Raw genomic sequence first — 15,002 nt, forward strand, 5'->3', positions numbered from 1 at the left:
GGGGGAAGCAGACCTCTTTATGTGTGCTGCTTTACCCATGGCTATGGGAGCCTGTTTGCTGTGACGGGGAACAGAGTAGACTCTGAAGCTTTTCCTATCCTCCCTCTTCTTTGCCCCACGGCCCCACCCCATAGACTAATCTGGCAGCGCACTAATAACAGGGATCCACCTCTCATACTGGGAAGTGGTGGGTTTGAAGCTAACTCTAGGATCATCTTGGAGGGGATCACCTCAGCTAGCATTAGACAGGAGGTAGTTAGTGCTTTGGAAAGCAGAGATTCAGACCATTAGTCTTTTGCTCATGTGTAGATGCAGTTTTTATAGAGAGTTTCTAGACTGAAGCAGGGTCCATAGGAGCTGCTACTTCCCTCAGACTTTCACTCTATATTGTTTGGAGTCATTGATTCACACCATGAGCCTCTTTCCCATGCCAGGACCCTGATCCCAGGTTCTACCTGCAGCCTCCTTCCATTTAGCAATATGGAAAGGAGAGAGTGGTTAACGACTCGCTCACAACTGTTCATTTCCCAACCTTTGGAGGTCAAGTCCTCAGGATGAAAACCTCAGTATGAAATGTTTTGCTCAAGCTCACACACTTTGGCAGAGCCAGGAACAGAATCCAGAAGTCCTGACTCTCACACCACAATATCTGATCACATGCGCGTCTTGCAATGGACTTTATCTGTACAAAGAATTGAGTATCAATTTTGTATTAGGCAACATTTGTCTTTCTTGACATTTATTTATTTTTATTGTAACAGGAATTTTAAGGAGAGATTCTTCAAGATCACCGGTCCCTCCCACAAATTTTCACATCCAACGAAATCTGAGTGGTTTGCAGCAGTTTAACAGAGCTCTCCGACATGCAGAAAGGCTCGCTCAGTCGGGACACTGAGTGGGGCAGTTTCACTGTGCAGTTCTCCCTTCACTAATGTTTGCTTGCAGTCATTAATATATAAGAAGATCTGGCAAGCAACCACCAGGTATTTCAATGAACAATTTAATCTGGCACAGAGACTGAAATAATGTCTCTCCAAGCTCACACAGGACACCAGCTGGGCTTATCAGTAGTCAATATATTTTTGCTTTTGTAATAAGTAAATATTTTGTGTGCTTCAATATTTATTGACCATTGCTTTTCCACTCAAAGATTTTGGTGTTTCACGTACGTTGTTTGAAAGATCTGTGAGCTGGTAGCAGACTGTTAGATAAGGCTGGAGTAGAAGGGAGTTTGCCTAAATAATGTATCTGTAAAGGGAGCTATATAAAGTGCACATTTTTAACAGCGAGAGTAATTAACCATTGAAACAACTGACCAACCAATGTGGAGGATTCTCTGTCCCTTGAAAGTCATAAATCAAGACTGGATGTCTTTCTAAAATAGCTGCTCTAGCTCAACCAGAAATTACGATATAGATGGTGAAAACAGGGATGGCCTGTGTTATAGAGGAGGTCAGATGAGGGTCCCTTCGGGGCTTAAAATCTATGAATCTTTAAACTATAGCTAGGGGTGTGCAAACAGAGTCAGGTTCTCAGCTCCAGTAAATCAGTTCAGCTCCATTGGTCTGGCTGTAACTTAAGGTACACTATTTACCAGCCCCAGTTAAAAATTCCTACAGTTGAAGTCACTAGAGTGAATTATTGGATAAACACAGGAAGACAAATGAAAGTGAGTGCTAGTGATGGGCTTTGTTATGCTTCACTGATTTCTTGATGCCAAATGCAGTGATGTTCCCTTGCTTAGCTCTTTTCTTTGTTTGCATTTGTTTCTGAGTGATGTAATATGGTTTGGCTTAATGGGCATTTTTATTAGCTGCATTTTTTTTTTTTTTTTTTGGTTAGGAGGGTCCTTAACATGAAATAACTCTAAAATGGAGCTGCAGCAGTTAGAAAGATTAACTGCAACTGCCAGTGTTCAGGGTAATAGCATCTATTGTTCCAAAGAGAAGAAAACCCCCTTCATCCAAGTGACTTGCCCCCATGTTTTACTAGTAACAAAGATGTACCAAAAGAGAGACAGATTATTTCACAGGATCATTGTCTAAAGGAATATGGTCTAAACCACTCGTGGAGATTAATGCTAGCCCTGAAACAGCAGCAGTGCTATTTTATACGTTATGCTGGAAAAAATAAAGGAGAACTTCCCCTTTGTTTCTGCCCAGACTTCAGTAGATCAGCCTTCGGCTTCTGCACCTGAGGCAAGCAGCAATAGAAGCGTAACTGCAGGACTGATATTTGAAGCAGAAAGGGGACTAACCCTTCGCCCTTATTTATGTCTGGCATGATTGCCGCTTTGGTGGTGCTGCTCTGTAAAAGTGTCAGTGGGTTCTGTTCTGGAAAGAATGGGCTACATCAGTCTCACAGCTACAATCCAAAGACATGGTTTGTATTTTACGCTGTGGAAACGAAGTGGAACCAGCTCCCCAGACCATCTAAATTCTGCTCTGAAATTATTCTCTGTCATCTTGTGCTCCCTGCATTGTTTGTGGTGTTAGAGAGACTTACCCCTTCCTGCCCTGCTTCACTGTAATATTTACAACACTGTGGCATTTTCTGTTGTATATTTTGTCTAACAGGTGCACTGGTTAAACTCTCTGCTTCATTTTCACTGTCTTTTGGCAGCTTGCCTTTAACAGAGTTGGCTCTTACTCCTTTAGCATTTCTACAGCATACGACTTGAGTAACTGTAATATGCTTTCTTAGCGGTATAAAGGTATTTACAATATTTTCCACATAGGTATGTTGCATACAGAGAAGATTTGTATAGATCTAATGAACCCTTAGGCTTGATTATGCACCTATGTTCTACGATTGTAACCTTGCTGTATAGATATACTTTTATTTTAATTCTCTGCTAATATGAGCATTTCTGAAGCACATACGTTTTACTGGGATGTGGCTGAGTGTGGGGAAGAGGCCTGGCAAAACCAGGGATCTTTTCCCCCATGAATTTGCTTCATTTAAATATGGATGGGAAAACTGGTCTGGATAAAACCATAGACTAAGCTCCTTGGTACAGGAACCATTTGTTGTTGATACATGCAGTGTCTAGTGGAATAGAGCTTGGGTCTCTGATTGGGGCGCCTACGTGCTGCCACAGTACAGAGACTGGTGATATGCAAGATGGTGGGTGTTTGAATGAGCTTTTCAAAGGAGCTATGAGGAGTTAGGTGCCTGTGCATGCGGGGGCCCAGTTAAGGTTGCACAGGCAATCTGAATTCTGGCATTTCTTAACTTTTGAGTGCTTGGTTTTGGTTCCTTAAAAATGAGGTTTTTGGGGGCTTTTTTTTTTTTTTTTGGTCTTCATTTTAGAGTGTAATATGTATAGAATACAGCATAAAACTAACAGCCCTGGAGAAGTATGAAAATGGCGTGTTTCATGCCTCATCAGCTTTCTCAGTTGGTGGAAGATGATACTCCTAGCCAGCTAAGAATGCAACATGACTTCAGGAAAGTGTTGGGAAAATCAAGCCAATCATGGAACTAAAGGCAGTGTGTCCTAGTGGATAGAGCACTGGACTAGGACTTGGGAGAGCTGGGTTCTGTTCCTGGCTTTGCCATGGGCCAGCTGGATGACCTGGAGCTGGTATCCTCCCCTCTCCATGCCTCTTTAAAATGGGGACAATGAGCTAGACCTCGTTTGTAAAGTGTTTTGAGATCTACTGATGGAAAGTGCTCTATAAGAGCTGGTTATTGCTATCTGTAGTGAACCAATCATGACTCAGTGAGTCAAATTCATTCCCGGCCCAAGTCCAGTGCAACCCCCAGTTGGCTTATTTTATTGGTTCCCTCCACTCCAGAAGAGCTGTCCAATAATAGGAAGACCACAGAAATATAGAAATACTGTAGGGCCTGGTTCTCGGATGTGCTGAGCACCCACCATTCCAAGTGAAGTCAATGGGAGCTGCAGAGCTGAGCTCAGCTGACAACAGGGCCTGTCCTTTCTCTGAATCCACAGTGGAGCAAGTAGAATTTGACAGAACTCCTATTAGAATGGACAAAAAATTGGAATTCAGACAAGGACTCCCCTCTGCAATATCTTAACCATAGTGGGCCAAAGATGCATGTAGTTGCACATCCCATTTACTTCGTTTGCCTCTTGTAAATGACGGAGGAATTTGGCTCGTAGTATGACGTGCATTAAAAAAGGGACTGAACTGCTGTGATCATTTTCATATACAGGATCCCAGATACATTAGGCCACAGACACATCCTCATGCTAGGTCTGGCCCTGTAAACATTTACTACCTGGCATTGTGCTTTGAAGTCAAGGAGGCTCGTGATGTCTCAGCTGGCTGTGTTTGCAGAGTCAGACTTGAAGGTCCCTGCAGCCTGTTGCACTTGCAGAGAACAGTATATCATCAGTATGTATCTGAATGAATGGGATCGGGCAGACCTGTAGGCTTATTTGACCTGCTGTAGAAACGCAAAAGAGAAACCCAGGTGGTCATGGTGCAGTTAAAGGAACCAATGTTCTACCAAAGGAACAGCTGTAAATAAAACTCTGTCACTGTATAGATCCTGACATGACACAGCTGTGAAATACGAGAGTTTTTAGCACCAGAGAAAGCACTTTTGTGGGGTCTGGGTTAAAAAAAGTTACTTTGTTTAGGGGGGAAAAATAAAACCAGCTTATAGCTTGAAAGGTGTCAGTGCATCAGGGCTGCTTTTTAACTTCCTGGCCTCTCTATCTCAGTTCGAAAAACAAAAATGGTCTTGCACAATGCACAGACTGGCAATTTTTAGTTAAAGAGTGGAGGCAGCTTGCCACTTACACGTGGTCCTTTCTTAAATTCACTCCTGGAACCTGGTTTGAAGTTAAACAGAAATCCTCAGTGAGAAAGTACTTGATGGGAAGGTCAGACTCTAAAGGTTGGGAGATTGTTCGGACCTTGCACAGTTACCAAACGGGGGTGGGGGGGGGTGGGGAGGAAGTTTAGCAAAAATTGGTGGTAAAATAAAATTGGTTGGAGTGAAAAAAATCTTTTTCTAGAGAGGAAAATGTCAATTTTTCACTGGGAGTAATTGGAATTTTGGGACCTAACTAATGGGAAACAGGAATGAGTCTCTCACTGTAGGATGTTGGATGATCCCTTCAGATGGTCGTATGTTGACTTCAGTGGGAGAGCCTGGTCTCATGTCATAACTTGGGAAGTGAGTGCAATACATTTCATTCTCTTTAGCTTTATTTCCCCGGACCCTCCTTTTAAAAACAAGTAAAATCTTGCCCTTCTGTAACTACTGGATCTGAGATAGTGTTTTCACTTTTAGTGCTAGGCGCTTCTGTCTTTGACACCCCCACTGCTTCCTCAGAAGACCTGAAAAGTTGCTGTTTTCTTATCTTTTTCTTTGGTTTGCTCATTGCTTTCCTCTCAGAAGGTGTCTGGCTTTTGCAGTGAGATAGGTGTGGTGTTGTGACCTGTAACTGGCAGGAGAAGTTCAAAGACCTCATGGAGATGAGTTGTTAACTCATAAAAGTCACAAATACTGGGCCAGTACCTGCCGATGCCTTAATCAGACTTCACTGGGAATTTTTGCTTCTGTGAAGACAGGAGGCTCTGTCCCATACAACGTAGCTAGTTTAAACTAAGCCTTAAACAATATGTCTGAATAAAGTGGAGTATAATTTGGTTCTTGTCCCAAACAATGTCCATAAATATTTGAGCCAAGATTTTCTAAAATGGGAGCTTGAAGTTAGACTCCTAAGATCCATATATAGGCATCCAAGTAAGTGGCCAGATTTTCAAAAATTCTGAGCAGACAGCTGCTCTGATTTGTTTAGGGCAGACTGCGAGATGCCTCAGCAGTCAATGAAGGATTGCCCAGTGCCTTCGAAGCAAGAAGAGGGGATGGTAAATGAAATCTGTTAAGAAAAACTCTAGGGTTATAGCAATGGATTTTCTTCCAGAACAAGTCTCATTTGTGCTTCTGTCATATTATACAGCCTTATCCAGCCCCATTGACTTCAGTGGGTATTGGATCAGTGTCTCCATGTGCGAAGATACAGAGATGATTGACAGACAGATGTGTAAACACTACGTGTGCATGCTGTTGCAAGCTCTTCAGGGCCAGGACTGTCTTTTACTATGTATTTGTACAGCATCAGAGGCCTGTTAGCTGTCTTTAGGCACCTCTGTAGTAATGAGCCTATATTAAATTCTATGTATGGGATTTTCAGATGCAGTCGGCAGTGGCCAGCCTCTGCACATACTGAATTCTGTGGAAACTTTTGCCACAGACTATAATGGGAGCTGAATCACACCAGCACTGAGCACTTCTGAAAATCCTACATGAAGTTTCTGTGGGACGCTATAGAATTCCCAGAGAACTTTTCCGTGAGGAGCAGGGCTAACAATTTTTGTATTTTAGCAATATGTGTGTGAGTCATTTTCACAGGAAATGAGACTTTTGTGCTATATGCCTAGATGTATAGATGTTCACTGTTGTTTCTTTGATGGACAGCCTGCACACGAATGCTGAGTTGTGTATACATTAAAACTCCAGTAGACGCTAGTAAATAACCAGGGCCGGCTCTACAGTTTTCGCCACCCCAAGCAGCGCACCGAATTGCTGCCGCAGGTGGTGGGGACTGTCTGTGCGCCCTTAGGGCAGCAGGCTCATTTCCGCGGCGGCGGCAATTCGACGGCAGCTTCTATGTTTAGCTGAAGCCGCCGTGGAAACGTGCCTGCCCGCCCTAAGGGCACACGGACTGTCCCTGCCGCCCGCAGCGGCAAATGGGTGCACTGCTTGGGGGAAAAACAACGGAGACTGCCACCCCTTACAGATTATTGCCCCAAGCACCAGCTTGGAATGCTGGTGCCTAGAGCCGGCTCTGTAAATAATTAAGTGATTAGTGATAGAGATACATATACTTAGGCATTAACTCGATAAACTCTCACATTCCTTCAGAAAAACATTGCAGTGAGCTAAGCACGTCAGCTGTTCTCTGCAATTCTGATGCAAGTTAGGACTCTTGAAGCGGCCAGCCTGTGGGCCCAATCCTGCAAACGCTTACTCAACTGAGTAGTGCTTACGGGCCGGCAGGTACTGACCTCACTGGAACGAGGGCTCCTGCTGTTCATGTGAGGAACACCTTGAAGGATCCAGCCCTGTGACTGGATTCTTGGCTGCATTCTTTGGTACCAGAGTGATTCATGACGTGCCGTTTGTCTCTTAGTGTCTTTGTACCAGGGATGACTAATTGGACATTTAACACCAGGTGGAGGAGAAATGGTCTGTATTCACCCACGAAAGCTTATGCCTCTGATAGTCTTTAAGGTGCCACAGGACTCATTATTGCTTTATACAGGCTAAGAATCACTTAGGAAAGCCAAATGCAACTGCTCCTCCCACTTCATTCCATAAACTATTCCTGCTCTTTGGGCTAGCACTGTCGATGGTCCACTGAATGGCAATGAACTTGTTAATTTGTATTGATATGGGCCTTTCTGCTGAGACGCTCGCAAAGGGCTTTACAACCGTGACGTAGCATATCTGAGAGAAGCAGGATTCAGCTCCATTTTATGTACTTAGAGCCTGCCTACACCCTGCTTTAACTATGCTGCTATGAAGTGGTACAATCCCCCGAGTGTAACAGGCGAGCCTGGTATCTGCACAATTTCCTTGTGTACACCTGGGCAATAAGCTATACCAGAAGTTTAGCAGAATAAGCTATGTTGCTATAAGCCACTGTTATACCAGGCTAACTGCATCCACACTAGGGGTTTAACTACATCATTAAAAAAAAACACCAAACCAAAAACAAAAATTGCACCCCTAATGGAAATAATTTGTCAGTACAAAAAGTACGGGTAGCCCAGCTCTGAAAGGGGTATTGATTTGGTTTCTCAGGGCTTGTGGTAACTCTACCAGGGAACCCAGCACAATTGGGGTGAAACAGAGATGGATGAGCTGGGCCTTACTGTGGAGTTCATATTGTTACTGTGATACCAAGCTGAGCTTTTCAGAGAGTAAAGGAGGGGATTTCAAAGTGGCGACTCCTTTCTCAGACACACTCGGCAGGCTGCGTACTTAAGAGAAAGGGGTTTTTACTTCATTTTGGAGCACAGCCAAGGCTGGGCTAAGACACACGTTTATGAGTGATTTTATTTCCCCTCTCTTCCCAAGTGTGCCTGTTCCTGGTAGAGTCAACACAAACATGTCACAAGGCTGCTACCTAGTGGACAAAAGAGATGGTAGATATTTTTTTCCCCTTCTGGATTTGTGTAAGGCTGCCCCTCCCACTGAGACACACTAGTTACACTTGTGCTCAGACTGAAGGGCCCTGGCTTGTTCCTTTTTTTAAAAAACAACCAAACTCTGTTTAAAAAAACAGCCCCATAATTTAACATTCAAATTTAGTTTTAAAAAAACAGCCTTTAAAGTGCCACGGGATGGGTCACAGTTATGCCCCAGAGAGCGGCACTGACTTAGGAAGACCATGGCAATGACAGACGCATTCACTGTTTAACGTTTTGTCATAGGTAAATAGCGTGGGGCAGGAATCACCCCGTTGGTGGATGTGGAAAGTACTCGATGTGCTCAATCCCCAATGAGAATTAGTATTAGCTGTAATGCCTAGGAATAGCTAAAGCAACAGGGCCACTCTGCAGCGACAGGGCATGGAGGCTCAAGCAGCTGTTCTTCCAGCTCTGTCTACAAGTAAGAAGAAGGTTTCTGCCACCATGTCAGGAGAAGGGCGTGGGGTGGCCCGGGCAGGATCCAGTGACTGAGGCACACTAAAGTGAAGCTCTCATGTTATAGCAAAAAAAAAGAAAAGGGGGGGGTGAGGCTGGCGGGGTTGGGGGGGTGAGGCTCTCATGGGACAGGAAATGCATGATGGGTAGAAAATGAAACTTTTTTTTGGGGGGGGGGAAGAGGGGAGAGCAACCTGGATTTTTTGTCAGCTCCTCCACCACAGTTGTTGCCTTTGTCTAGGTTACATTGCTGAATGTAGCAAAGGCCAGTGCTAGGCAGGGAGCGGCTTGTGAATGCACTCCTTGTCCTCCAAGGCCCGGAGTCAGCAATGCTTGGGGAGCCTTTCAAAGGCAAAGCTAGCATTTGATACCTAACTGACTGACTGCCCTGTCTTGCCTTGCAGAATCTCCCCGGACGTGCCTTGGGGAGGCAGGGCCCTACGGTTTCTTCCTGAGATGGTCAGGGGAAAGTACTGGAGGAAAGGCAGCTAAACACCACTGTAGGGCTAGTGACGTTCTGAGGCTTTTAAAAAAAAAAATAGCAATGGGAGGAGGGCTGGGTATAAATTGTGGAGCTGGCCTTCAGTGGTTCCTTTTGCATTTAATCTCCCACTCTGGAATAGAGCGTCAGTTTCAAGTTGTGGGCGTTAATTCTTTGAAGCTGCATCAGAAGCTTGTTAAATAGCTGAATCCAATGAGTCTAATACAGCAGACCCCCTTTTACCTGCTCTAACTGGGAGTGGGGCCAGATTGGCTAATCAAGAAGCCGGAGAATAGGAAAGTGTGATGCTGCCACGCCACCTAGTGTCCACTGGTGGGATTACCTGCTGTTGGCCCTGGAGCCCTGGTTGGTCAATTAATGCTGAAGGCTAAATAATGGAGAGTCGGCCTTCTATTTGTAATTCCTTGTCCAGCCCCTGTGGGTTAATTGCATCATGGAGGAGCTGCTGACCATGCACAATGTTAAAGGCTGAGAAAACTCTTGGTCTTGGAGAAATCTGGCAGCATCCCCTGGTAGCGCTCCTTGCCTGCTGTGCTGGTCAGCGTGCAGGAGGCCATGCTGAGGAATTGGCTGCAGGGTCTGTCCCCAGTGCTGGAGCATCCCTAGGGACTCCAGTCGTGGGGCACTGACAGCTGCCGTGACAGGAACTGTCCTTTGGTATGGCAGCCTGCAGAACCAGGGGCTCTAGAAAAGCTAATCTAACCTAGCTAGATGGTGAAGGAGCAGGCATGTTCCACAGGCTGGGATTGGGAGGGGGGCTGTCCCCAGGCCACCAGCACTGTCAGTGAGCTGATTATTTCATCTCCTCTCACATGTAGCTTTAGAAGAGCAAACTCAATGAGCAACGATTACTATTGGAAAGTGTGGGTGGGTGGGACTCAGTCCTTGCCAACCAGGCTTCCACCACCTCCAGCGTCCATTTTTCAGTTATAAAAATCCCTAAACACCAGAGAGGGTTTTAGAGCAACTTCTGCTGCCCCCTCAAATATAGCAAGACTCAGTATTATAGTAATGCAGTGTAAAATCCACTGTCAGCTATGGAAGCCAGAAGAATCAGGCCTCTGTTCTGGCTGCTACTTGTCTCAGGTAGGTTGCCAATTTTGGTTGGACTTAATCCTGGAGGTTTCATCACATGACAATTTTTAGTTCCTGATGACTCCAGGGCAAGCCTGGAGGGTTGGCAATGCTGCAGCTAAGCCTGTCCCTTGAGCAGGGCATTAGTGTAGGGGTCTCTGTCAAAAGGACAAGTTGTCTGTATATGCTGTACAATATTGGGGCTGTAGTACACACACACAAACGATTAGGCCCTCATAGGTAACCTCCAACACTATCCTATTCTCAGTTGAGGCTCTGGCTCTTTGACAACACTCACCATTTCCATAAAGCAAGGTGAATTTAATCTCCTGGCAACAGCTTTTGGGTATATCCCTTTGAACTACGCTCCAAAACCTGCCCTTTTACTCACAGACAGACAGACAATTAAGCAGGGCTCATCTTTGTATTCTGGCACATGAAAGGCTGGCAAAATGGTTCTGAGACATTGAGGTGGCTACAGGGTTCCTACCACTGACAGTTATTCCAAGACTTGACTTGTATGTGGATAAAGGGAATGCTTAGCTCCCCCTTGCTTCCTTCTAACACACCTCCACCCTGACTTCCTAGGCCTGGCTAATGCTGCTTCCCATTCCATGGTGCAGGTTTCGCATCTCAGCAGAAGGGGTTTTTCCCTACTTCTGCAGGGCCGCTTTCATGAGCCACACAGGCTAGGAGTGACAGGGGAGTATAAAAAGCACAGGCCTGTAACAACATCCCCTTCTGACTCTGCTACAAGGGAAGTTCTCACTAAAAGAAACATTAATAATGCAATGATAAAACTTCAGAGTAGACATACGCAAACCCTCTGTACAGTAACAGTCTTGTTTACATCAATCAGGTTAGGAGGCTGATGCAAAGGTTGTCACTTGTGTTATTCTCAGCTGTGCCATGGGATGGTTTGTGATGATCGCAGACTGTCCCACTCCTTCTGACTCAGCAAATGGCACAGGGTGGCGGTAGAGGACAGGCTAGCTTGCCCCTCTAGCCTGGCCCTTTGCCTACAGATGACTGAATCCTCTGGTCCATGTGTGGGCAATTCCAGTCTTTTTAGTCCATCCTTGAAAATGGAGTTGTCCTAACTGGTTCCTTTTTTCTCCCATTCCTGCCAAAAAACACCACCACAAACCTCCGTGAAGACAATTCTGTCCCACGTGGTCCAGAAAGGAATCAAATAGCATTATTGAATTTGTATCATATAATCATTCATTCTTCCACCTACAGTTTCAGGCTCACTCAGCCAGTGTTGTGAGGGGTTAAGATATTTCAGTGGCACCACTCACAGCACTGTAGGCACATAAGACGCCAGGGACCTCTACACCCAGCCATGTTTGTAACCTAAAGTAGACAGCAACTACACCTGCAGTTAGGGACCGGGCCTGAGTGAGAGCGTATTGCACTGAAAAGGAAAAAAGAGTTTTAAGAAGGGCATGAAGGCAGCACAGCTAGTTTCATAGCTTCCCCAGAGGGTCATTGTGTGATAAAAGGCACTAACATGGCCATAAGGAGCAGAGTCTGATTGGGAGATTTTACCTGTCTGGCTGTGATAGGACAAGAGGGATAGGGAAGGAAGCCCAAAAGTGGACTAAGCACATCACACCCCAAAGGGAAAGATAGATGGGTCCCTACCACACAGCGCTCATCAGCTCACTTTAGTTGGTTAGGCGTCAGTGCTCCCACCTGGATACTAATTTTGGGTACCCAGCATCCCACTCCATCAAAGCTCTGATCGAGCTCTGAGGAGCCCCCCCTACCCATGACCATTGGGCCCTGTTTCGGTCTCTCAAGTTAAGCCCCTCCAAAAAATCACAAGTCACTTCTGAAAACAGGCCATCATAAATACAACCTTGGGTTTGTATGTTTGCAGTGTTGGGTGCAGGATATTAGCGAGACGAGGTAATATCTTTTACTGGACCAGCTTCGGTTGGTGAGAGAGAAGCTTTCAAGCTACACCGACCTGAAGAGGAACTCTGTGTAGCTTGAAAGCTTGTCTCTGTCACCAACAGAAGTTAGTCCCGTGAAAGATGTTACTCTACCCACCTTGTGTCTCTAGTGTTTGTATGGCCCTCTGCTTAACAGAGGCCACCAAGTATCACACCCACCCTTTTACAGAAGTGCCCGCTGAGGCTGAGAGGGGTTAAATTGCTGTCTCAAGGTCACGAAGTGAGTGGAGCTGGGAAGCTGCTCCTGTCCTGTGTCCTACGCTTACAACGTGGGCTGTCTTCACCTTCCCTCACTGTGCTTCAAAGATCAGGCAAGTTTCTGAAGAATGTTCAGCGGATTGATTTTTAATGCTTGGGTTGTTAACATTGTGCTGCCTTCAGCGTGACCGATACTGCTCAGCTCAGCGTGGCTGTGTAAATATAGAAAGTGTTCCGAGAGCCATGGCAAGGAAGTTAATTTGCAGTTAGAAGATGAAGTTGCCTGTCCAGATACAGACACCCACCAAGGCAAAACCATTACCAAGGCTAATCAGCTCTGAGCAACAGACCAAGGCGCAGAAGAATGGGTCTCACTCCTGCCCGTCAGAGGTCAATCCCAGTCTGCAGCCGCTTTCCAATGCTCAGAAGGCAAGACTGGAAGCAAAGGATTTTGAAAGAAGAGATGGAACCTAATGATGCTGAGTATACGCATCTGTTCAAAGGGGATTCGTTTTGCTCCCCACATTAAACTAGGTCTTACCTTAGCTTTCTGTAGAACTGTCCCTTTCCCTGTAACCATGATGGATAAAGGCCTGTTTTTTAAAGCTGTTGCCGAGTTGACAGGGGAGTTCTCTGTGCTACTTGCCAAGATGGCCGTTTTGACCTGTATTTACAATAAAAGTAACAGTCGTCACAAGAATGATTTTATGTTACTAAAATTCTCACATCATTAGCCACCTGCTGGAAAAGAGTTAAAACCACTCTAAGAGCCCATTCATGCCGAGGCATCAACCCAGCAATGAGGCTGAATTGTGGTGATGCAGTGGCATGAACAGGCGTGTCACATCAGTGACCCAGTCAGTACATTGCTGGCTACCATGCTCTTTGGCCTCAGCCATCAGTACGGACAAAGGTTGCAAGAAGAGATGGACGCAAGCTGCAAAGTTTGGTTCTAATGAGCTTAGGTAGCTCCTGGCCATTATTAGTATAGTATCTCAGCACGCCTCATGCTCTTTAATGCATCTTTTCTTGCAATACCCCTGTGAGGCAGAGCAGTGCTATTATCACCAATGTGTAGATGGGGAACTGAGGCACAGAAGGGGGGACGGAGCAGGGCTGACTGAGTCAACACATGCAGGAGTGGTCCCACCTCAAGCCCCTGGAGGTGAGGTGGTTTCCAGCCACGACTTCTAAGGGCCCCCGGCTGGGGGCTCCTGTACATTAGCCACCGCATGGCCCTGGTTAAATCCCCCCGGTCCCTGTAGGAGACCCGAACAAACACCAGGGCAGGCATCCGGCCCCAGAGGCCTGCAGTGGCCTAATGGTGGTGGAATTTGCCCCTCATATGTGGCCCTCTTGACCTGTCTGGAGGATTGCAAAAAATAAAAATACAAATCCTGGCAGAAATCTGTGGGGGCATGTGACTCTGTGTGTCCCTCCCCTCCACACACACGTCACCTCTGCATGCACGAAGCCGTGGCAGAGCAAAGAATTACATTTGGGTCTCCCCAGGGCCCAGCTAGCATCTATCATCTCTCCTTATCCACAGCACAGAAGCAGCAGGATCTGGGCTTCAGGTCTGGGCCCATACCGATTTCTGAGGCTGCAATCCTAAGATTATATAGTATTAGCTACTACAGGGGAGATGTAAAGCATTTCAGTTCCCCAGAGCCAGGCCTTGATTAGCAACTCCCTGCCACTTGGCTGGGAAACAGCAGCTGATTAGCATGACATGTACCTTGGGGCTTGCGTTCTCCAGGTGTGTGGTGTCCACAGCTGTGCCAAGTGTCACTGGGCCAGACTCTGCTTTCTTCAGGTTCTCTTTCACCTCCACAAGGCTCAGTTCCAGGTCAACCCTCCTACTCTCTTTCTTTTTGCACTCCTCGTCTATTTCCTTCAGCTTCTGCTCCACATTAGCCACCAGGCTGCTATCTGCAGAGGGAAGCCCAAATCAATACACGCACCCAGCTGAGCTAGCGAGCCGTGGGGATAACTGCACTCACAGATCTCCCGTGCATGTGCTGCTTTTCTCAGGCAAGACTGAGGTGGTCAGTGGATTTCATGCATTTGTCAGCAGACAGAGTGTAAGAGAGAGCAATTGCCTGTGTACCTACCCTTGAAGGCTTTATTGTTAGAGGAGGATCTGGGCAATTGTCCCTCCATAACCAGATTTGCTGGGATTGGGCTGGTTAGTATGTGTGACAGGAGACTCGCATGACTTCATGAGGGAGGAATAGTGATTGGAATAAGAACACTTATTACTGTACAGTCTGGTGTGCCTTGTAGCACACACAGTATGATTATGTCTGTTGGCAGCCTCATACCCTGGCCCCAGCCATTAGTGGGAGACATTGTCAGACATGCTCATCCTGTGTATTTGACAAGGAGTATTCCGAATCGTACGTGACTAACTGCATAGACCCATGATAACAAATTAGGGGCCCTTCTCCTCCTAGTTCAAATGCGTAGTGAGTGACCAAAACTTAACACTAAATGGTTGGCACTACATCACTATTCCCTCCCCACTCTAGTCACCATTATGTGAGTCAGTGCAGAGTGCTATGTGGATCT

At 46.0% G+C, this 15,002-nt stretch overlaps 2 protein-coding genes across 7 annotated transcripts in view; one reads left to right on the plus strand and one right to left on the minus strand.

Annotated features, from left to right (window-relative positions):
- The window catches only part of VWA2 (von Willebrand factor A domain containing 2), a 52,496-nt gene extending 50,345 nt beyond the window's left edge, over positions 1-2,151 (plus strand). For all 3 annotated transcript variants that reach the window (XM_030570693.1, XM_030570695.1, XM_030570694.1), the window contains one exon: positions 762-2,151. In XM_030570693.1, the coding sequence (XP_030426553.1) occupies positions 762-895 (134 nt within the window). In that variant the 3' untranslated portion in view covers positions 896-2,151. The remainder of the gene's footprint in view (positions 1-761) is intronic.
- Positions 2,152-9,721: 7,570 nt separating this feature from the next.
- Positions 9,722-15,002, minus strand: part of AFAP1L2 (actin filament associated protein 1 like 2) — a 116,262-nt gene continuing 110,981 nt past the window's right edge. For 2 of the 4 annotated variants that reach the window (XM_030570409.1, XM_030570407.1), the window contains 3 exons: positions 14,170-14,363; positions 12,973-13,095; positions 9,722-11,395 (listed from right to left, as the gene is read on the minus strand). In XM_030570409.1, the coding sequence (XP_030426269.1) occupies positions 11,369-11,395; positions 12,973-13,095; positions 14,170-14,363 (344 nt within the window). In that variant the 3' untranslated portion in view covers positions 9,722-11,368. Of the gene's footprint in view, positions 11,396-12,286; positions 13,096-14,169; positions 14,364-15,002 lie in introns of those variants that run through there. The other 2 variants (XM_030570406.1, XM_030570408.1) reach the window with 1 other exon arrangement.

Source organism: Gopherus evgoodei, chromosome 7 (assembly GCF_007399415.2).
Source record: "Gopherus evgoodei ecotype Sinaloan lineage chromosome 7, rGopEvg1_v1.p, whole genome shotgun sequence".
Classification (NCBI taxonomy): Eukaryota; Metazoa; Chordata; order Testudines; family Testudinidae; genus Gopherus; species Gopherus evgoodei.